At 38.4% G+C, this 23,369-nt stretch overlaps 2 protein-coding genes across 2 annotated transcripts; one reads left to right on the top strand and one right to left on the bottom strand.

Moving 5' to 3' along the window:
- Positions 1-1,077: 1,077 nt before the first annotated feature.
- Positions 1,078-10,108, bottom strand: LOC104949071 (probable global transcription activator SNF2L2). The gene is made up of 6 exons (XM_010775355.1): positions 9,944-10,108; positions 5,992-6,058; positions 5,794-5,904; positions 3,960-4,202; positions 2,509-2,622; positions 1,078-1,251 (listed from the first exon to the last, which is right to left on the bottom strand). Exons 1-6 carry the CDS (start codon positions 10,087-10,089, stop codon positions 1,093-1,095), a joined length of 840 nt encoding a protein of 279 aa, XP_010773657.1. The 5' UTR covers positions 10,090-10,108; the 3' UTR covers positions 1,078-1,092.
- A 4,852-nt stretch (positions 10,109-14,960) lies between these two features.
- LOC104952452 (probable global transcription activator SNF2L2) lies at positions 14,961-18,919 on the top strand. Its single transcript, XM_010779277.1, has 6 exons — positions 14,961-15,011; positions 15,141-15,188; positions 16,963-17,093; positions 17,684-17,741; positions 18,009-18,118; positions 18,703-18,919. Exons 1-6 carry the CDS (start codon positions 14,961-14,963, stop codon positions 18,917-18,919), a joined length of 615 nt encoding a protein of 204 aa, XP_010777579.1.
- The last annotated feature ends 4,450 nt before the right edge of the window (positions 18,920-23,369 follow it).

Raw genomic sequence — 23,369 nt, 5'->3', positions numbered from 1 at the left:
CCCAGAGGGACTCATCACACCAAATCTGTTGTTGCCAGTTTCCGCACAGTTCTCCGCGCACCCCCCGCTGACCGCGAGAGGTGACAATGGAGGCCGTCTGTAATCTCCGACACCGTTGCGAATGAATCGACATCTAACCAATCACGGCTTTGATAGGCTCACGAGTGAGGAGGGCAAGAGATGTCCCGTGGAAATACCACGTTTCTCCGTCCGGCCGCAAGCACGAGGAAAAAAACATCATATATACATTTGAAGAAACTAGAGGAATCAACACTCCGAAGCCCGCTGGTTATTGTATGAGTCAAATGCACACTTGCGANGGATCCCTCTCCCAGGACGGACAGACGTGCAATAGATGCCGTGTGTAAATTGAAAAGATAATACATTTGCAACATAGGTAGACCAAATGTTTGGAAATTCATGTGAATTTCCAAACATTTGGTCTACCTATGTTGCAAATGTATTATCTTTTCAATTTACACACGGCATCTATTGCACGTCTGTCCGTCCTGGGAGAGGGATCCCTCCTCTGTTGCTCTCCCTGAGGTTTCTCCCATTTTTCCCTTTAAACTGTGAGTTTTCTCTGGAAGTTTTTCCTTGTACGATGTGAGGGTCAAAGGACAGAGGGTGTCGTATTGTCATACTGATATTCTGTACAAACTGTGAAGTCCACTGAGACAAATGTAACATTTGTGATATTGGGCTATATAAATAAACATTGATTGATTGATTGATTGATTGATTGATTGGTTGGTTGATTGATTGATTGATTTCTGCATTAAAGCAGTTTAACGTATCTTTAATATTACTGAAGAACCTCAGAGAAAGATCTTGCAGGTAATACAGTTTTTTACCATGGTGTACTTATTGGTTTTTGGTTATTTGTTCATGTGAGCAGTATACAAGTATACTCTTTTTCCATTTTTCTTTCCACCTTTGCTGCTGCAATGACGTAAATGTTCCCGCTGCAGGACGAATTAAGGAATTCACATTCTGAAATATACCCTTTATCCTCTGGAGCCAAACAGCAGGACGATGTAAATATCTCTAAGCCATGTTGCTCAGTTTGACACAGCATGTCACACACTGGTATTAAAACAAAGCACAGACATGCTGTGAAGCCGGGGGGGTTCCGTGTATATTTACCTTCTTGTCTTTCTCTGAGCCATCAGTGAGGAGGATGCCTCTCTGCATGTGGCGGTACAAAACCTTCTGTATGGCAGACATGTCGCATTTGACGACATACTCCACCTGTGTTGAATGACAATAATAAAGAATGCTTCAGTGAAACAGTGGTGCCTTCTCAGTGGCAAAGATATTTGGAAGTAATTGAAAACAAGAAAAAAAGGCACATTATATACATTTACAACTGGTACGACCTCTAAAGGTCAAATTAATTGTATTTAAATTGTTAGATTATTAAATTATTTAAAGGCTTTTTTAAGAAACTGGTTCTATTTTCCAACAGTAATTGATGTAGTTCTTCTTAACGTCAGCTATCTGTGATGCCAAAGGCAATGCTGGATACTTTTGTCTGTCCAATTCTCTGCCCTTTATAATTCTCTTCAAAGAAAGTACACTTTGATTGGTTTTGCTGCTGCTCAAAGTTCAGTTCTTTAAGTTCAAATGAAGTTCTTAATGTCATACGCTCAGTGGAGCAGTCTTTGCCAATACAATTCTTAGATTGCAGGCTGCCTCCAACAGCGCTCTTACAGATTTGTTTAACAAAGTATCACACAAATTCATTTGGAATTGAGAAGTTCCTACATGAAACTGCTTCCAACAAGGTCCGTCAATAATATAACTTAAATATTACATAATTTGAGGATAAGTAACTGGGTCATGATTTCTAAAAATACATTTCTATTTCTGCTAGAACGTAGTTTTGGCGACAGAAGCACAAGCTGAGTGCCTTCAACTCTTCAATTTTAGATTTGCAGTGCTACTGGTAGGAGAAGAATATTAATTTTTGGGGTAAATTTTCCCTTTAAGATGCTTCTGGAAAACAGCACATCTTACCTGGAATAAACTATCTATATGAAAGCAATTAGGGCAAACATTGTAACGTAGGGTCCCTTATGGTCCTTGTGGCTCAAATTGCGTGCGTCATACACCATAACCACCCTGGGCTGACAGACCACCGAAGTGCAGCCCAAAGTATGTGAGAAGGTTTACTGTTTTAACCATTATTCAGATGGATATGAATTGTCTGGAATTACAGGAAAACAAAGGCAGCCGAATAGCGTTGGATGGGTAAATGTGCATTAATGTAATGCCAGACAAATGCAGACCCACTATTTTAATATGAATGAATGTTATGTTGACTGAAGCAGTTTGAGCATGAATCATTTGCTTCTTGTATTAAGAAACCAGGGCCGCCAGTGGACAAATACGGAAGCAGGATTTCGTTCAAAATATCAATATCAATGACACTCAAGTGGTATGGATTTAACCATTTGGTAGGTCGTATGTTTTATTAGATCAAATTACGTTAAACTGTAATCTCACCTTCTCTGGCAGCTGGGACTCCACCTCTTTCTTCAGTCTGCGAAGCAGGAAGGGGCGGAGCACCTTGTGCAAACGTCGGATAATCAGGATGGTCTCCTCCTCATTTAGGTCGACCTAGAGAAGACAGAATGAAAAATGACAGAACATTACAGCATGCTGTGTTTTATAAACTGGGCAGCAGGATTCAGAATCACATTAACACTAAATTAAAACCCCAGGACCACCTGATATACAAAGAAGACAATTGTTTCTCACTCACTTTTTTGGTTCTGCTCCATATTCACAATATATCTTCATAAAACACCTTTCTTTTCATTTTTTTTCCTTGTTCTTTTTGTCATGTCACACAATGTATTAAGTCATGTCTTATATCACCTGGTAAGTCTTGATTTACTAAATACAAAAGCTTTCAAAAGATGTACCCATTGATGTTTAGTACAGGTATTATACAACCCATGTTTTATAGGCAATAAGGCTAAGTACTCCCGGGGAGGCAGAACATATTTTTTAACCTGTGCAAGCTGCTTTCCTGATGGGAAATTACATATTTTTTAGATTTGATTAGATTAGATTCAACTTTATTGGCATAGTACACCGAAATGCAGTTTGCATAAGGTTAAAATGTATGCACATATTGATTACAATATCACAGTTGTTGCAATTGTGAGGAAAGATACAGACACTTTTATATGAATATGAAATAAATGTAGAAATATAAAATAATGATTTAGAAAGAAAGGTGCAGGGTTAGAGGGATGGGTGCGTAGTAATCAGCAGCGAACCGCTTCGACACGTGTATTTCGGTTTATTCACGGCATTCTTTTTGTTATTCTACACTATTATTGTTTTATAGTTATTTGTTAATGTATACAACCCAATTTCAATTCTTTGAAATTGAAAAGGATATCGCATTGTGTGTGTTACTTTCGTTGCAGTTGTATATGTCTTAAGTGTAATTTGGCTTGGCTTCCTATTTTGTATGGACATGCTTTTATTTTGAAGGAGAGTTATCGCTGTTGACAGGAAGTTGTTGTTGCTATGGAAACAACGTGAGGAGATTAATGGAGAAAAAGTAATATCTACATATAAAGACGGAGAAAGTAAACGATAACGTTTATGGTTAAGTGTTAGCACCCCCCGAAGAGACACAAGCTCTTACGTTGATATTGGAGATTGCAATAAATAAAATAAAAACGAATATCCGAATAACGAAATTGAAACCTGAATAGTACTCCAACAAACGAATATTCGGGTACAGCCCTAGAGCATACATAAAAGTAAAACAACAATTCAACTTTGTGATATGTGAGTCTTGTACTAGGAATAAACCCCGGACATACGAAATTAGTGCATTTGCAGAAAATCTATATGACCCACATCCACCTTCAGATGTTAATCTTACAGCAAATGGAACAGAGTTAAGAAAGCAGGCAGTATTTTGTCGTACGTACCCTCTCTCCTGTCATGGCGAATGGGGCGTTGAACCACTGCTCGAAGGTGTTGCAGCTCTTGAAGATGGTGGGCAGCAGGAAGTTGAGCAGGGCCCACAGCTCGGGCAACTTGTTCTGCAGGGGGGTGCCGGTGAGGAGGAGGCGGCGCGGGGCCACATAGTGAGTGTTCAACACCTGGGTCAGCTTACAGTGGTGGTTCTTCATCCGGTGACCCTCATCCACAATCATGTACTTCCAACGAATCTGTATGAGGGAGGGGAGTTATAATACCCTTATCTTTACACTTTGAAACAGTGAAATATTTTCAATTAAAACACTATTGATCGCAAAGTTTGATTTTCTGCAACGACTACCTTAGGGTGCAACACTGCTGCATACAAATCAGAAGTGTCTCCTTCCCGATCTCATTTCATATGGTATTAAAAAGGTTTAAACCAAAACTTTTTAGATAGACGGACAGACAATCATACTTTTATTTCAAATTGAAAAATGACTTTGTCACAACAGCATTTTGAATCTACAAGAATTACAAAGAAAATTAAAACATTTAAAAAAAATACAAAAAAAATAAAGATAGACATTTAACATTTTAGAATAAAAAGATATATATATATATATATATATACACATGCTCTAAGACCTATATTCAGAGGAGTATCTCACATTATAGAATACACAGAATAAATTAGAATATTCTCTAATATACCAATCTACAAAGTGTACTATATACATTAAAAGATGATGTACTGTTGCTTGAAATTAAGAGTAAAAAAGGGATTTAAGCAAATAAAAACAGCAAATGTTATGCTTAGAATGAATTATTTCAGATACTTACCACCAAAGTTTATTAGACTAACGGCAGTTTTATAAAATGTACCGGTAGTACAAATACAAAGCTTTCTGAATTCAAAAACTGAAAATGCTCCTGAAATAAAGTCATTCAAAGGTCTACTCAGTTGCCAATATTGACTGCTGAAATAAGTGTGTGTATAAGTGAGTGTGTGTAACATCTTTGTCTATGTAAACAGCTTATCTCGCATAATACTCAGCCAATCAGCCTTAGATTTGTGCCTTAGCTTTAAATTAGCTAATTTATCACTGTATGATCAAAATAAACAAGAAACAAAACAACTTTATTGCCTATTTCACACTGTCATTGTCTGCTGACCATAAAACCACACACACAGCTGAATACGCAACCTGTTGTTGTTCTATCAACTCGGTAATTAAGTGGTAAGTTGGTGGTGGTTTGTTCCTCCCTAGTTTGAATAAAATTTGTTTCACAGGTTTATTAAGGGAAATGTGTGTGAAGAGTTCATTTATGGACATTTTCTAAGTTTAGAGAGGCTAAAACAGCTGATCTCCCTGCTGAAACTACACAGCACCACCATTAGTTACAGTGCTTTTCATATACTATACCTTATACCTATAAATAAACATTTCGCTTTTGGGATGGTTAACATTCAATGTAGGACGGTTAAATGTTTGTAGGGGCTGTTTTGCCACTAAGGTTAGATACAGATTTCTTCTGCTGTGTTAGACCCAAACAACACTCACTCTTGATTTAGGTACTTGCTCTGTTATCACCATGTCCTTGAATTCAGCAGTAAAGTGACTTTCAAAGTATTTCTGGCACTTTCCTGATGAAGTGTCAATCATTTAACCACAGATAAGAAAAGCTGTAGAGAAAACGTTTTAATAAATGTATATAAAAGAAGATATATCTGTAATTGGTGTGGGACAGTGTGGGTTTGCATTAGTACGAAGGGCGAAAATGGCAGATAGAATGCAGGCGAGAAATTGTAGAGATGAAAAAAGCTTTGATCTGCTTCACCTTGGCCAGTATGTTCTTGTCCTTGATGATGTATTCATAAGTGGTCAGCAAGACGTTGAACTTCCCACTGCGAAGTTGAGGCACAAGCCCACGGCGCAACACAGGGGTCCCCTACCACGGGATAGACACAAAGAAAGTTTAGACAAAAGCAATCAAATGGGGGAAAAAGGAAAAGTCACATAAAAAACTGACTTTTACCTTGTAAGCAACCTTAACCACAGAGGGGGACCACTTGTCAAGTTCATACACCCAGTTAGACAAAGTCCTGGGGGAAGAAAAAAATAAATCACCACACAATTTTACACTGAAGCAAGTGGTCTTCATTAAAGAGCCAGAACATGTAATGTGATCACACATTAAAAAGGGGAATCATTCAAATGTAATCAAGGTTAAGACATCATTTGCTGGATAATCTTTAAAAGAAAAGAAAATCCCTTGAAGTGCAAAATATTTCAAAAGGGTCAAATAGATGCCGCTCACAATGTGAGTGGACTTTGTTTTACATTCAGCCCCCCCAGGCAGACCAATCTCTCTCCTCATTAACTTCAATTTCCCAACACACAACTACGAGTGAAAGAGGCCGAGTTTAAGGCTTTCCTCCACATCAGTTCCTTGTGCACATTAAAGAAGCACATTTAACACAAAGGCTGAGCTCAAGCCTCTGCTGTGCACAGTTTGACTACAAACAGCAACCCCTCAGTAATGATTAAAAAAAGGGTGGTGTGCAAAAAGAAAAAAGTGTTCGTTCTAATCCTAGCAGTAAATTATCATGAAAAAATAAGTACTAATGAGGGGAAATGTTTAAAGAGGCTGAACATAACCCAGGAGCATTAACCCAATTACATGATGTTTTTTGGGGGGAGTGGGGTTGAAACAAGCGTAAGCCTGGTCCACCTTAGAGAGGTGGTCCCCTGCTGATCCAAGCTGTTTGAGTTGGTTTGTATTTGATTCATTTAAATGGATTAATTGTGGGAAAACAGCAGGAGGGAATCAAACCTTTTCCCATTTAAATGAATGCTTGAAGGGATTCCAATATCTGTATTTAAAACAAAAGAAGGTGGGGAATAGCTAAATGAAAGGATAGCTGCAAGAACAATATTGACCTAACTTTGTGATGAAGTGTATAGGTTGGAACAATTTAACGGGTCCTTAGTTTTGCAATTTGTTTTAGCTAGAGGGTTTGCTTAAGTTTTGTGAGCACAAATAAGCAGAAAACCTCCAAACTTGTCCAATCCAAAGATTGTAGTTGACATATTCGTAGATTCATCTTCTTATTACAGACACATGCATTTCCTAACATTTGGACTACCTATGCTGTAAAATGTATTATCTCTTCGATTTACACACGGCATCTATTGCACGTCTGTCCGTCCTGGGAGAGGGATCCCTCCTCTGTTGCTCTCCCTGAGGTTTCTCCCATTTTTCCCTTTAAACTGTGGGTCTTAAAGGTACCCTATTGGGCCTTTTGGGGTTTTCCCTTTGCTGTAGTGCAGCGGTATTCAATAAAATGTCCTCCCATCAAAGGTCCAAACACTATGTCCGTCAAATAAATTAAAACACAGTATATTCCCTTACCATACAAATGTTCCAAGTACGATACTCTTAACATACAATAAATTGTGGCACTTGAAACCAATATAAATGAAATTAGTCCTATAGCTAGTACCTTCCTTTTGTGTATTAGAAAAAATCGCAAATACACCAGAACCTGGTTATTATCCGATACAGCTGTAGACTCATCAATGGCTAAGGATATGCATTCCATTACATTATATTGCGTTTAGCTGACGCTTTTATCCAAAGCGACTTACAATAAGTACATTCGACCAACAAGATACAAACTTGAAGAAAACAGAATCATAGTACATCAGGTTTCATAGAGCTAAAACATTTCAAGTGCTACTCAACTGGCTTTAGATAAGCCAGTCCTTTATTAGTATATAAGTGCTTTGTTAATAATTCTATCGCTCAAAGTGGAGTCGAAAGAGATGAGTTTTCAGTCTGCGCCTGAAGATGTGACAGCTATCTGCTGTCCTGATTTCAATGGGGAGCTCATTCCACCATTTTGGAGCCAGGATAGCAAACCCACGTGTTTTTGCTGATGGGAACTTGGGTCCCCCTCGCAGTGCGGGTGTAGCGAGCCATTTGGCCGATGCAGAGCGGAGTGCACGTGCTGGGGTGTACAGTTTAACCATGTCCTGGATGTAGGAAGGGCCATGGACTGTTTGCCGGAGCGCATAAAGCAGACCATTCACGCGATAGCGGATGCCATCGTGCTCGCGGACGGATTAAAACAATTAAACCTAAATGGCTCGCGAATTATACTTTGGCCGTTAATATACCTGGGCGGCCCGTCCAAGTAAAGTCTGTGTGTGGGAAACCCTGCTATCTTACCAGTTCTTATGCAACTCACAAATATCTCTCTCTTCTCTCTTCGCACCAGTTATGTGCAGCCCTGAGTATAAGGCACATTGGTACTGGCTGCTGGAAGAATCAACATATATATTGATGTGTCCATTCATTCTAAGTTCTATCTTTGAAACTCCTCGATTGGACTTGATGGTTTATTTCCGCGACATAATGACATAATGATCTTACACTTTCGCTTCTATTGGCCAGTACTCCAACACATTGTACATACTGTAATAGGCTAAGGGGCGGGACGACGCGGTCAACCAATCATAACAGAGCCGGCCGGATAACCAATCAGAGCATACTGGGCTCTGGTTTCAGACAGAGGGTGAAAAGAGGTGCTGCAGCACAGGCAGTATGAGAAAAATAAAGAGCTTTTGGAACATTAAAGCATGGAGACATGTCACAGTAGAGGCACATAATACAAATTTGAACGCATAACAGGGCCCCTTTAATGTCGCTGAGCTAAGAAGTTTCTGTTCATGCTGTGCCTTTTTGAGTGAATCAGCATTCAAAGTGTTTAGAAAGAAATGTTTAACTTGCATGAGTTTTGGGTGGCTCATGTAAAATGTATTGCTCCCCACAAGGAAACATTTCAAACAAGTGGAAACTATTCCAAAAGAGTCTGTCGAGGTCATTCCTACGGAAATGGACCGGGACCAAATCATCTGTCAAGCAGCCAAGAATTAATGTACCAACTTAAGAACAGACATTATAGTAACACCAAAAAAAAGAATTCTGATCAGCAAGATACACAAATGTAAAAATAATGTAATAATTCACTAGACTACACCAGTCCAATTATTTACAAGAGAATAATAATAAGGACTCTCTTCTACTTGGAGGAAGGGTAAGTCTGAGAAACCTTCCCAGGTGGAAAATGTGCATAAAATGTTTACAACACACTGGTGTGCAATAACACTTCTTATGTGATATATGTAATATTTTATAGTTTATTTGTGTTGTTACTGCAACTCCACTACCTTGACACTACTGTTAAAGAAACATCAGTGTTATGTGCAATGTACACTTTTTATTCAATTTTGTAATGTTCTTACTGGCTGCTACTTTAGCTTATGTTCACTTACTATTTTTACCATGGATGTGTACTTATTTGAATCTATTTTATTAACATGAGTTGCCTCTATATTTACTTGTGTTCAATAATGATAGTCTACTTACTCTTTGTCTTCATATCTTAGCCCTCCCTTTAATGTAACACTGTAAATGTACCAGCTGTACGACTACTAAAGCATTTCTTATAAATATCTTCAAATATCCTCTTCCTCTCTAATAATGGTAAGTTTAAGGGTCATTTTATAATCCAATAATACTTGATTACCTCAGCGCCTATCATTTATATGATGGGATGTATCCGCAGCCCACTCATGTCTACAAAGAGAGTTGGTTCGTTTTTTTATTAACTGAAACATAGGGACATGTCCCATTAACTGAAATATAGCACTGGTGAAACTCTGGGGTTTTAGAGACTGATTGTGTTTGCAGACTCTGTAGGCAGATGAGTGTGCGGACCTGTAGTCTGAATCTAATTTGAGCACATAGGTGCATCAATCAGGGGCAGGAATCCTGATTCACCTCCTCTTCATTGAAGCCCTATCTTGTCATTTAGACTAATTAGGTTGGCTGTTTCAATTTCTAATATTTTCTGAAAGAAATTGTAAAAAATGTTGTACTGTTTCATAACACTGCAATATGAGAGCTGTGACGGAGTACTGACGAGAGAGGAACGATGATGAGGAAGGGCCCATTGATCCTCTTGTGCTCCATCAGGTAGGTGATAAGGCCAATGGTTTGGATTGTTTTGCCGAGGCCCATTTCATCAGCCAGGATGCCGTTTAGATTGTTGTTGTACAAAGACACCATCCACTCCAGCCCCTGGACCTGAAAACATACAGAGAAATAGAGGTATGCCTAAAAATATGCTTGCAGAGAAATATCATTCACGCTGCTTGATTTGAAAGTTTTATGTCTTTAAGACCAGAATACATTATTATCAGAATCAAATTCAAGACATTTCGATTGGTTTGTATTTGTACATAAACAAACACAGTACGGAAAATAAGCTGTAAAAAAGGAGCCAAAAAAGGACAAGCTATAGAACTTTTTTAAAATACTAAAACATTTAAAAAATAAAGAGGTATGTTTACAAGCAATATAAATAAACAAAACACTAAATTAAAGTATAAAAAGAGAAGGTAAAGAACCTTGTTAAACACAGGCATGACAATCTGAATACTAAAATGACTCAGATGGGTCATATGCAAATGCCCTCTTGTTAAATCTCTCCTGTTAGCTGTGACAGCTGTAAAAATAGTGTAGCAACTAAAACATATCTTTGTTATTGATAAACCTGCTGATTATTTTCAGTTTAAATTGTTTAGTCATGATCAGAAAATAATGACTAGTGCCTATTTGCTAGTTTCCAAAGCTGAGGGTGGTCTCTTTAAATAGCTTTTTTGGCGACACTGTTAATCCTTACAATTGCCATACCTATATAAAAAGATATATTTATACATTTTCTTTTTCAAAATACCAAACAGATCATGCATTTTAGCCATGCCTCATTTCGCTCTATTTTGCTCTCCTCCACCCTGTCTTTGCATGCGCTGCAGCTGACCACACCCCCCTGCAAAGGAGGGGGCCGAGTTACGAGTGTCATGTTACCATGCTGTTACCATGCCACGGCAACCTCACATTCCCCTGATTGGTGGAGAGTTGGCCATATAGGCGGAGCTCCTCGTCACTGACGTCAGACTATTTTCAAATCTGTATCAGATCCGTTAAAGCCCCGTTTTTACAGATGTTGGGTATGGAGGAAAAGAGAGAGGGTTGTGTTTTCTGACACTTGGTGAGCTCCCTGACACACCGGGGACACATATCCATGTATAAAAGACGTACAAAGGTGCATTTTGCCTGATAGGTCACCTTTAAAGAAGTTTATATAATGGATGTCAGATTAAGTTTTGCAAAATGCACTTTGATCTCATCGTCTCTTTGGCATTTTATATCCCAAGTGATTCAAGCGTGGAGGCAAAATATCAACTGTTTTACCAATTATATGTCTCGCCTAGGGCGAAAAATCAGCAAAAAGACAGAACTGAGGAAAGGGAAGGGCGCGAGGGCACCGGCAGCCAGAAAGGGGAAGACAACCAATTATCCACCGCATTACCAGAAAGCCTGACAGCAGATCTAATTGCACAGAAAAAAAGGCAGATAAAGGGTAACATTTATAAGGAATAAAATACTAAATTCAGGTGTGTTACACAGACCGCTGTTCGCACCACGGGCTTTCATCGTTGTCCATAATTTTGACGGACAGGGTCGTAAAATGTCTCTTGTAATCTTTTATTACGCGTCATTTTCACTTAAATCTTTGTATGGTGGTGAAAGTAAAACATATTTAATAGCATATCACTTTTTTTTTAAATAATCGATATAAAAAGGACATGGTCCAACCTGTTAAGCCCCAAGCCTGTTTTTCAGGTCTCAGGCTCGAAAATGACACCTCCAGAACAAATTACCATAACTACACTTCTAAAAGGGGAAAATTAATAGTCTTTTTTCTCAAAGCAATGATAAACCTGTGAGTTGGATGTAGAAAGTCAGAATCAATATAGATGTTTTTTCTTTTAAATACAATTCAGATTGATATAATAAGTACCCTGTATCAAGATTGATGCAAAACAAGTAACATTTGACCTTTTTAGAGAGGTTTAGCAAAAAAAACTCCACCTCTGGGGTAGGGCTGCAACAAACGACTAATTTGATAATTGATTAATCTATCGATTAATGAAACGATTAATCGACTATTCGGACTACTATGCCTTGCACAATTTCTCAAACGCTCTTATTTAGCCATCAACTTTTAGATTTAGCTTGAGGTTGTTTTAGGCATGTGGAAACTAACAATGAAGACAATAAAGATGAATACTTGATTCAAAAATACATATATTATTAAATTAACAAAAATCATTTTGAACAAAATAACCATTGGTTTTTATTTAAATAAAATAAATAATATTTCACATCAAAAGAAACGACAGTGTTTTAACAAATCGTATTAAATAATGTGATGACAGAATTGTAAACAGAATAGCTGAAACTTTAACAAAATAAAGAGTAACTCAGTTACCTCTAATCATTAACCCATGTTTGTATAATTGAGTTAACTCCGTGTGTTGCTGCTAGCATACATAACACGTGACGTGGAAAAGTTACTCGTGGATGGGGCTACAGAGCTGCTAGAAAGACATTCGAACACGGTGCATTCCTCCGTCTGAATGTGGTGCACTTTTGCAAGATGTTTAGACAAATTGCTCGTGTTACCGCCCTTACATGCTAAACTCTTATTGCACTTTTGGCCAGGGCCGGCCCTGACCAATTTGCTGCCCTAGGCAAGATTTTAGCTGGTGCCCCCCACCCCCAAATGCAGACACTCACTATGACTCGCGCGTGCACGGTTGTGGCATGACCACCTAAACTTAAAGATATGGACACAAGATGTGTGCAACTGTATTTAGTTTCCTATCCATTTGAACATGATTTAAGTGGGACCTCACCTCCTCTAGGGGGGGACCCACGGGAAGACTTTTTTTTTAATATTGAAGTTAAAAGCATCAATCTGGTGCACTTTGAGAGCAACATTAGGAAATCTATGGATACAACTCTCAACACCCATATGAAACAGAATGGTAAACAGATTTTCTTTTTGGATATTTTACAAATCACTCCCCTTTCAAACTGTATTCTTGTTTATTAATAACAACTTTTTTGCACTGTCATATAGTATTTTATACCTGTTTTTCACCTATTCTCTTATTTTTTTAGAACTATAATGATCATATAAAGGTGTGCCTTTACCTCATTGAGCTGAGGTTATCAGAGCCGCTCAGTCTTTCAGGANCCCTCCCCTCCCTGAATCTTGCACGAACTCTTCCCGCCCTTTTGACGTCCGTGCCGACGTCACGTCCTCACCTTCGTCTTCGGCGACCTTTGTGTGTGCCGAGAATTAATTTTGCGGCCACGCGCTAGCTGCCAGAGCATGTGAGAAAACTAAACGAGAAGCATGGCTGCAAGTGGGAGTGCAACTGCCGCTGCGCCTCGGCTTGTTGACAAAAAAGACGCCAGAAGCGAAATTTGGAAGTATTTGAGCTATATCTCTGACAGTGAGGGCAAGCCTATGGACACCACGAGGCCTGTCTGTGAGAAATGTTTTAGATCCCTGCAAACCAAGGGAGCCAACACATCAAACTTGGCTAAGCACCCGCCGACCGGCATCCAGAGCTGTTTAAAGAATTTAAAGACAGACAGGTTAGCGAATGTGGTAGATAACATAATGACATCATGCTCAAGCCCATGCCCTCAAAGCTAAGTCAAACAAGTGTAATTTATTTTGTGACAAACGAACGTTTTCGTAGTTTGACGAGGCAATTAATGGCAATGATAACTGTCTAATATGGCTATCTTTTACCAATGTGGCTAACATCTGCAATATACATTTTGTCAATAATTATTTATATTACTGTCACCTCGGCTTGTTGACAAAAAAGACGCAAGAAGCGACATTTTGATGTATTTTAGCTATATCTCTGACAGTGAGGGCAAGCCTGTCACGAGGCCTGTCTGTGAGAAATGAATTAATTTTATTTAATACGAATTATTGTCATTTATTTTGTTTATTGTTCTCATTGTTTCAAAGTTTGTGTTATGGTTCTGGTGTGAAATAAAGCACAATAATTACATTTAAGACTGTTTCCCTTTTTTTAAGAAAAGTATCGAAAAAGAATCGGAATCGCAATTCTTGACTTGGTATCGGTATCGAAAGCAAAATGTTGGTATCGTGACAGCACTATTGCAGACCACTTTTTTATTATCAAGGATTCTCGCGGACCACCTCATATGCAAACCCTAAAAATAAGTACATATATAAACGTAGTGCCAGATTTCAAGATTGACGGCGAAGATTAGCTGGTTTTAGGCTCTCGTTAGCCAGTGTCTCGTAGCACAGAACCCATACTGGCAAAGGCTCATCTTCAGTGCCTATGTAGGTAAATCCCAGTTCCAAGTAGTTTGTATTTTCTCTTAATCTTCTCTTTCTTTGTTTTTTTCTGCTGAATCTGTCTTGTAGATGCCTCCGACTCACTGTCATTATCTTCATTAACAATAACGTTAACCTCTTTTCTCTTCAGAGAACCTGATGCTAGCCACCGATCCATGTTTGTGGTTTTGCACGCGCACACGTAACGATGGGTAACCAGTGGTGAAATGAAGTGTTGTCCATAATTAACGATAACAAATATCTGCGTTTTAACACTACGTTTATATACCGGTATGTACTTATTTTTACAGTTTGCATATCCGCGGACCACAGTTTGAGAACCGCTGACCTACATAAACACATAACCCTACATGATTCTTGATCATTCCATTGGAGAGCTCTTCTTTGCTCTTAATGGAGTAATGGAGGGAAGGTTGGCATTTTAGAGTAAGTCCTAATCCTGGAAATGAGTTACGAATCTATTACTTTCAGGTTCCTTTGTCTCTAAGTCAATGTTTTTTTAATGCTTGTTTTAAAAATTGTTAATTGGATGCCTGAAAAAATGGCTGTGGTTAATACAAGCTTACAAGATTTTCACGTTTTGTCCTACGATATAAAATACGTTAGTAAATACCCCTCTAGTAGTGTCTGAAGATTTGACTTTGCTTAAAAAAGGTGATTGCTAACCAGGGCCTACATGAGGCTACTAAACGTCATCACATTATTAGCCACTGTTAGCTTAGCAATGGTGAGGCAAAGTTATGAAACTTAGCTGTTTATTTCCGGCAAACAAGTATCAAAAACGTGTTTGCCACCGAGTTATTTTCTGAGATCCATATGATATGTCAGCTAATTGCTTGTATTTCATGTTTCGAAGGTGGATGGAGACGGTGAGGGCACCAGCGCTATTGGACCTGATGGAGAGGTGAGCTGCAGAGCTTTAAGTTGTTATTTGTTGCTTTGTTATTGTATTTCTTTTGACATTTTTGGTCATAAAATACTGTGTACCCGCTTGTTTGAATCTGCTATTATCTTATTCTAATAACCAGGTAAAACATGTGATGATGTAGAAGATTTTGTTGATCTGCATCTCCACTTTAACAAAGCTTTTTAAATCGAGCCCACAACTTGACTTTTTTGTTTCGCTCTTACAGCTTTCATAGCATTTTGGGCAGTAGCAGAAAACAGTTTTCATTGTGAAACTTCTGAAAAACCTTGTTTTCACAACCTGCTCAGCATTAAACAGCAGATGGACTCAGTAACACAACTAGCTGGTAGACAGGAGTGTTTAGCAGAAAAGGAGCCGGATACTCCTGTGGAAATTGGTGGTGACCAAAATTGAGCTAAAAGCTATTGAATAGTTGTCTTTTATTCATCAGATGGACATAACTCTAAATGACTACTCATGTTGTGCTGGATGTGTAAACATGCTACTGTTTAGTCACAAGTTCAACATAATAGCATAAAACAATAGTTTAAATGTCCCCCCTTAATTATAAGAAGACAGAACAGTAAGAAGGTCATTCAAACAGCATTTTGAATCTCACATTCCTACCTGATTCATTGATGGATCTCTTGAGGATATATAACTATCGCGGTAATCTCCTGGTGATATTTACTGCTCTGCTGCTTACTGAGAAGGTTATTACGGCTGCGGAAACCAAACCCGCACTTGACTTCAGCATTCTAAATGTGCTCTGGCAGAAATGAAAAGAGAAATCATATCAAATAATAATAACCCTTTCAAAGGCTGTCTGAACCCTAGTTGATGGTACTTTCAAAGAAAATCCACCTCTTGTAAATAATGCAACAAATAAACTCCATTGTTTATTCTCCCTTACAGCCTGCCTCAGATTTTAATTGAGCTACCTTTGTCTCCTGTTAGGAATAGATACGCTAAAGTTTAAAAACACTCATTAAATCCCTCAGTGGTTGAAATCCTAAATGTTGCATGCTAATGAATCATGATATCATATTAACACTCCTTGCAGCATTTCAAACAAGAATAAGTGAGTTAGGAACAGAACTGAAAACACGGGAAATGTCCAGATCAATTCATCATCACCACGGCAACTTGCTGAAATTATGAAATGCATGATTAACAAATGCCAATTTTCAATAATAACGAGCATTTATGTACATTGATTTAAGTGAGTTCAATGCTCACACGCAAGGCAACCCAGCAAATATAGACCCAGTGCCTTAAGCTAGAAGAAGAAGGGGAAGAGCGCAGAGCAAATGTTTGATAAAGACATGAGGAAAATAGATGTCTGGGGTTTTGTCAAATGGCAAAACCTTTACATTTAAAAGAGTTGCTTATTCTGATTATTGTTTTATAACTTTTAGTTCCTCTTTTCAGGGAAACAACAGGGGGCAATGTTCTCCTACTTCCTCTATTGTCGATCTGACCATCCAATATTTACATCAAGTTATAAATTGCTTATACAAAATGTTTGTTAGCATATGCATCCATGCAAACAGCAAAAGATCAGCAGCTATGAAATAAAGAGTTCACCTCCATTTGTTGAGATAATGTAGTTTATTGCTCGTATGTCTGGATGACTGAGACGTTCAATTAATTATGCTAAACCCTAACATCTTACATGCTTTAGAGAACACAAGTATGTTTTGAAAATTGAAGGGTTCTGTTAAATTTCTAAAAACATTGTTTACAACCTTGTGGTTTGTTGTTCCTGCAGCCCATGGACGAGAGCAGCCAGACGAGTGAGCTGCCGGTCAAAGTCATTCAAACGGAGACCGGGAAAGTTTTGCAGGGAACTGATGCTCCCAAATCCGGCCAGCTGGAGGCCTGGCTCGAGATGAACCCTGGGTGAGGAAGAAGCACTCTCTACTGTTGTCAACCTCTGACAAATAAAAGGGATGTTAGAAGGGATGTAAGAAATTCACTTTTGTCAGCCAATCCCCAACACCGATGTTTAGAATAACAATGTGGCAAATGCCGATACTGATCTTCTCTGGTGATCTTTCAGGGAAACAAATACATCTTTAATCAAGATATTATTATACTGCGGGCTGCTGTATAGCTCAAATGGTAGATGTGGCGTGTACTCGGGCTCGGCCCCCATGCGTAGGACCATTTGCCGTGTGTTTCCCCCTTTCATCACTGACACTTTAATAAAGGCACTGGTTGCCTATAACATTTTTTTTAAATGAACCGCCTTTCAGTTCTTCATCACACTAACTTTGAATGAGCACAAATGAGGTTCTTACATTTTAAAGTCATATATAGTATGTCAAGGATTCAACACCCTAAATAAAGTAAGAAAGCCCGTTTCCTGGCAGGTTTAGATTGCTGCTTGGTAATTCTGCCGTGTTCATTATTTTGATGTGTGCCTGACAGAAAATAAATATAGTAACTCTACTTTCTTTTTCCATTGTTTTTCCTCCTCTATATATCAGGTATGAGGTGGCCCCGCGGTCGGACAGTGAGGAGAGCAGCTCAGAGTTTGAGGAGGAGGTCAGTCACTTTCTCATTAGTGAGATCCCACAGAGGATGATGTCAGATCAGCATCACTCTGCTGCCCTGATTCAAATCATTCAAACCTTATTAATAAGCATTTCAGCCACTTCACAGTCAGAACAACTGCACACACACTGAACACACATCAACATCCACCAGGGGGCTGTAGCTGTATGCACTTCAGTAATCATCTTCAGAGCTACTTCCGTCTCTGCTGTTGTTAATATATTAAGTGTTCCCTCATGTCATGTTTTATCATACAAGGATGAAGAGGAGGGGGCCAAAGCTGAAAGAAAAGAAGAAATTGAAGAAAGGAAGATAATCGATCCTAGTGGAATTGAGGAGTTTGTCGCTGATCCCACGGATATTATTCTGTAATGTATTATGGTTACTATACATCACACTTTGTCAGATTTACTGCAGAGCACATTTTTCCTCTATCAGCTGCAAACAGAAGTCCAATCTTTAGCTTAAACATTTGTTTTTGTTTTTACCAAGTGGAATTATTAATAAATATATTAATAATAATAATATGATTTAATAAGAAGAAGCAATAACAATAATGACGAGGATGCAATTATTTGTATTCTTATTGTTATTATTAATAATTAGAATACACATTTTATATATTTATTGTGCTTTTCTAGGTATTCCAAGACACTTTACAAAAACACTTCATTCAAGTTTTATACAACAAATATGAATCAAAAATATAAACAAACAAACAAACAATAATAAAAAAGAAAACAATATGTAATTGAATCTAATTAGAGAAAATATAAATTAAAATCAAAGTAAACATTAAAAGATCGATTTTTTTTACAAAACCAATAACAGTCTTCGGATATTCCCAACGGGTGCTTAGGAGGGAAGAGGTCCAAATACTAGACACCGAGATGAGGGAAAGACACCCGCTTTCCTTTTTTTGATTCTCTTCTCTTTTACATGACACATTCAGGTCGGCCATTCAGGTGGACGATGAGTACAGTGTTCCTACCGGACAAACCAGCACCGCGTCTTACTACGGTGCCGCCCACGCTGTCATTGAGAGGGTGGAGAAGCAGTCAACGCTGCTGATCAACGGCACACTCAAACATTACCAGGTACACACACACACACACATACACACACACACACACACACACACACATATTTTGGCGTGCAACGATTATTAAAACAACATAATCGAAATAAAACGATTATTTTTTTATTTTTTGTATTAATTAATTTTTTTTGTTTTGGTTTTTCAGTTTTCAGTAATCAACTGTTAAAAACTGTTCACATGTTTTTTTTCAATAAATTGATGTTTCCAAAGTAAATAGATAATCGTTTTTAATAATCGTGATATCAATTATTGACCCAAATAATCGAGATTATGATTTTTGCCATAATCGAGCAGCGGCACATTTTTCTGGCAGAAATACGCGACGTGGACACACCTCCTAAAGTTGCATACAATCCCAAATACTCAGGTAAATCTCAAGTACTTTGATATACTTCAGTACTTCAGTAAATGTTCAGTAAGGACTCTGGTAAGAGCCGAGGGGGGGGTCTCTGTATGTACGTACATAACAACTGGTGTTATAACGGCATCATCATTGACCATCACTGCTCTCCTGACCTGAAGTTCATGTCAGTTAAATGCCGCCCGTTCTTTCTACCTAGAGAGCTAACTGTAGTGATTGTCACGGCTGTGTATACACACACACACACACACACACACACACACACACACACACACACACACACACACACACACACACACACACACACACTTTGATTTCGTTACTGCTTTTGGTTATTTTCAATTTTCAATATAAACCTGCAATTTTTTTTAAATGAGATTCTGATTGAATTGTTACCATCTTTCTGCAAAACAACTTTTTTAATAAAAGAAGTAAAGACATCCACATTTTATATTTCACTTATTACTTCGCTTTATATCAAAAAGTAATTTGTAATCTTTGCCAAAATCTTAAAGGTTCAACATTGTTAATTTTTTCAACAGAAATGATCAGAATGAAATGTAAGTTTTAGCCTCTGAAAGCTACACAGACATTGCATGGGAGTAAATACATGTAAAATAAAACAATAAACACAATAAAACTTAAACAGTATACTTATATAAATATCACCTATTTTCTTAGAACTAAACCACTAGACTCATCAGTTAGGTATTATAAAAGTGCAACTGAATTTGACATGGCAGCTGATGTGAATGTAAGAAATACTAAAATATGAATTACAGTTCAGTAAAACACATGTCATTTTTAGAGAAAGAATCACTGTAATCTTTCAGTATCATGTGCATAAACAGTAGTTAAATTATGCCACAATGTCAAACTGAGTTCAGTGTTTTTGGAAGTGTTTTTTTAATCAGTAGGGAAGCGCAAAGGCTTCTCTTGTAATTAAAACTGTGTTCAACCTCAGCAGAAGGACATTTTTGAGACTCAATCCATTCTTGAACAGTTAGTCTTTGTCTTCGCTGCCAAGAGACTCCAACACCAGACAAGTCTGATTTGTTTTGATCAGCTTGCGAGTTTAAACTTTTTTTTCCGCTCTTTTTAACTTAAACTGTTTGTTATTTGTAAGCCTAGGGCCAGCTGCTGCGAAGGCTCGGTGACCTCTATTTTTTAGCCTGGTCTTGGGCACTACCAGCAGCAGCTGGTCAGCCGACCTTAATGCTCTGGCTCGGGTGTAGTGATGGAGGAGTTCTGCTATATAGGCCGGAGCCAGCCCATTTAGTGCTTTAAAAACAAATAAAAGGAGTTTAAAATCAATTCGGAACCTAATAGGAAGCCAGTGCAATGAATAAATGCTTAATCTGCTTTCATGGTTAAAGTAGTAGAAAAATGCAGAATGTGCAGGGATGACTTATTTTTGTAGGCCGAACCATAAGTCAGCATTGCAAGGGCAATTGCATTTTTCTGACCTATTGCAGAAAATAACATCTGTTGCAAACACACGTTTCATATCAACACTATTTTGATTGAAGCTTAAGGGTCAACGCAATCGGCAGGTGTAAAAAGCTAACGCTAGGCTATAAACAGACTACCTCAAGCACAACAACCGCTAAGCTAAAGGCTGCGAATGTTTGGCATGATATCTTTAGAGGGTCTCATTTAATCACTTGTAGCATCTTGTTTTTTTAAGACTATTAAAAGCTTGAGACATTCACCAGTGGGATGTTTTCTGATGTATTGTATCTATTAAAACATTCGTAACTTTGTGTTAACCACAGACCTTTTTTTCGGGGACCCAACTAAACTTTGACTTGAACTTGACTTTGAGAAGAGGGAGCCTGGAAAGGCTAAAATGCTAGCTTATTCCCTGTTGTAGGACTCATTCCAGCACCGCTCTATTCTCACCAACAATCAGGAAGCTTCAAATTTTTAAAAACCATTCTCAAAGCAAGCTAACGTCAGCACAACATTGTCATCACCAATGATTGCCTTCTATTTTTTGTATTCCTAACACTGATTCTGTTTGATATTCCAAACTGATGGATTTTAATTTTTGTGTTTTGCGTACCGTGTCTGTTTGTTTGTTTGTCGATCTGCCACAGGCAATGGATGCAAATCAGCTTCTAGCTATCTCTGGTGTAATTACTTTTAATGCCCCTGCAAATACATAGAAAGAATAATAAAAAATGATGATACACAATTAAACAAGACTTTCAGGCACATAAAATAGTTATTTGTAGCTGTAGTTTTCCTATTCCGTTGTGAATGATGGCGGACACAATCCTTTTTCTGTGCAAAAGAAAAAAGTTAGAATTCTTGGTCGAAAGTTCCTTTGTTTTTTACGAATACCCGCCAGAGCGAGAGAGTTTTTATCTATCAATTTTCTGCTGATAGACTAATTGATCACTTATCTCATACATATATATTTTGTATGTATTTTACATGATGTATAAATACATCTGCTAAATCATCTCATTCTCTTTTAGAGACAGTTGTTCGTAACTCGTAACAATGCACCTACATTGTTTTTCAGTGAGACTTCATAATCCTGCCTCTAATGCAGTTAAATCCTTCGTTGCTGGACATTTCGAGGATGCACCAGTGTATCCTCTGCGGTCTTAAAATCCCCAAAATGCTTTGAGCACGGACCAATTTCCCAAATCTTTGGCGGAAAATTGAAGGCGGGTTCTCGCATATGACGCACACCTGCACACTTGCTACCTGTCCCATTCTTCGTTCTCCGAATGAGAGGAAGGATTCTTGCCTAGCCTCTGAAAGACCTGACTCGGAGGGACATGTCCTACCAAGGAAGCGTCCTCGACATTGAGAAACACCCAGTGAAAGTGGATGGCAGTGAAAGATGGCGTATTACAAGAGATAGGGAACTGGCAATTGGAGGCAGCTAACATTTCCTTTCTTCCAATCCTGGTAATCCTCTGATTTATGGCCTGGCAGGCTTTAAATGAGATCTTGTGGCAGCTCTTTGGGGAGCAACGTCTGCTGTTTAATAATTTGACAAATCGTCGGCTGTGAGACCAGAGGTTGAGTTAACCGGAATACTTTAATGACGAAAAAAATCTGATGGTCGTCTGTCATTTAAGCAGGTTGAAACAATGAGGGCGATCCATTGTAGCTTTAAGTAATTTATAGCACGTTAAAGACTTTGGAGCCTCCTTTCTCCTTTTCCCTCCTCTTTATGACGCAAGTGCTTGCAGGATTGGGAAATAAAAACCCATGTTCCGAGAGTGTGGGCAACTTTTGATCACTCACCTGGGAGAAATGTTCCCCGACTTCATGACTTTGTCTGAAGCGGCCCTGATTGGTAATTCCTGTCACCAGTTTGACAGCAGGCTCAGTCTTTTACATTAAATGAAACCGAGAAGTGGTTTGTCTAAGGAAATACGCAAAATCTTACTTAGTAAAATGTACTTGTTCATATTGGCCTTTGAAGCAAAATGGCTTCAGATTCTTTACTGTCAATGCAGGAATAATTATTAATTTGCTTCTTGTGTGTTAAAGAGGCCCCATCATGCTTTTTTGAGGTGTCCCCTTTCTTGTACTGCGTTATATATGTTTTTTGGTGCATATAAAAGGTCTGCAGAGGCTAAAATCCCAAAGTTCCCTCCAGAGGGAGTGTCTGGGAGAGAAACTCCCTCTGCCTGAAACTCTTCAATTGGACTCCGTTGTTTACTTCTGTAAAGCATCATCACTATGTAACATTCATGCTCTTATTTGCTAGGGCTCCAACACATTGTACGTGATAGACTAAAGGGCCACTCTAAGCAGTTGATCAAAACCGAGACGGCCAGCTAACCAATCAGAGCAGACTGGGCTCTGGTTTCAGACAGAGGGTGAAAAGAGGTGCTGCAGAACAGAACAGGTTGTTACTAATAAACAAGAATACAGTTTGAAAGGGGAGTGATTTGTAAAATATCCATAAAGAAAAAGAAAATCTGTTTACAGTTCTGTTTCATATGGGTATTGAGAGATGTATCCATAGATTTCCTAATGTTGCTCTCAAAGTGCACAAGATTGATGCTTTTAACTTCAATATTAAAANCTTGCTCACTGGCCGTGGCAATTAGCTAACCAACATGTCCCATTTTATTAAATGCCAAAACTGCTTCTGAATGAGAAGAAGACTGATTTGAGAGGCTAATCA

This window comes from Notothenia coriiceps, unplaced genomic scaffold (genome assembly GCF_000735185.1).
Source record: "Notothenia coriiceps isolate Sejong01 unplaced genomic scaffold, NC01 NC01_scaffold00000339, whole genome shotgun sequence".
NCBI lineage: Eukaryota > Metazoa > Chordata > Actinopteri > Perciformes > Nototheniidae > Notothenia > Notothenia coriiceps.
The sequence above is the reverse complement of the archived record's forward strand: the minus strand, read 5'-3'. Positions and strand labels throughout refer to the sequence as shown.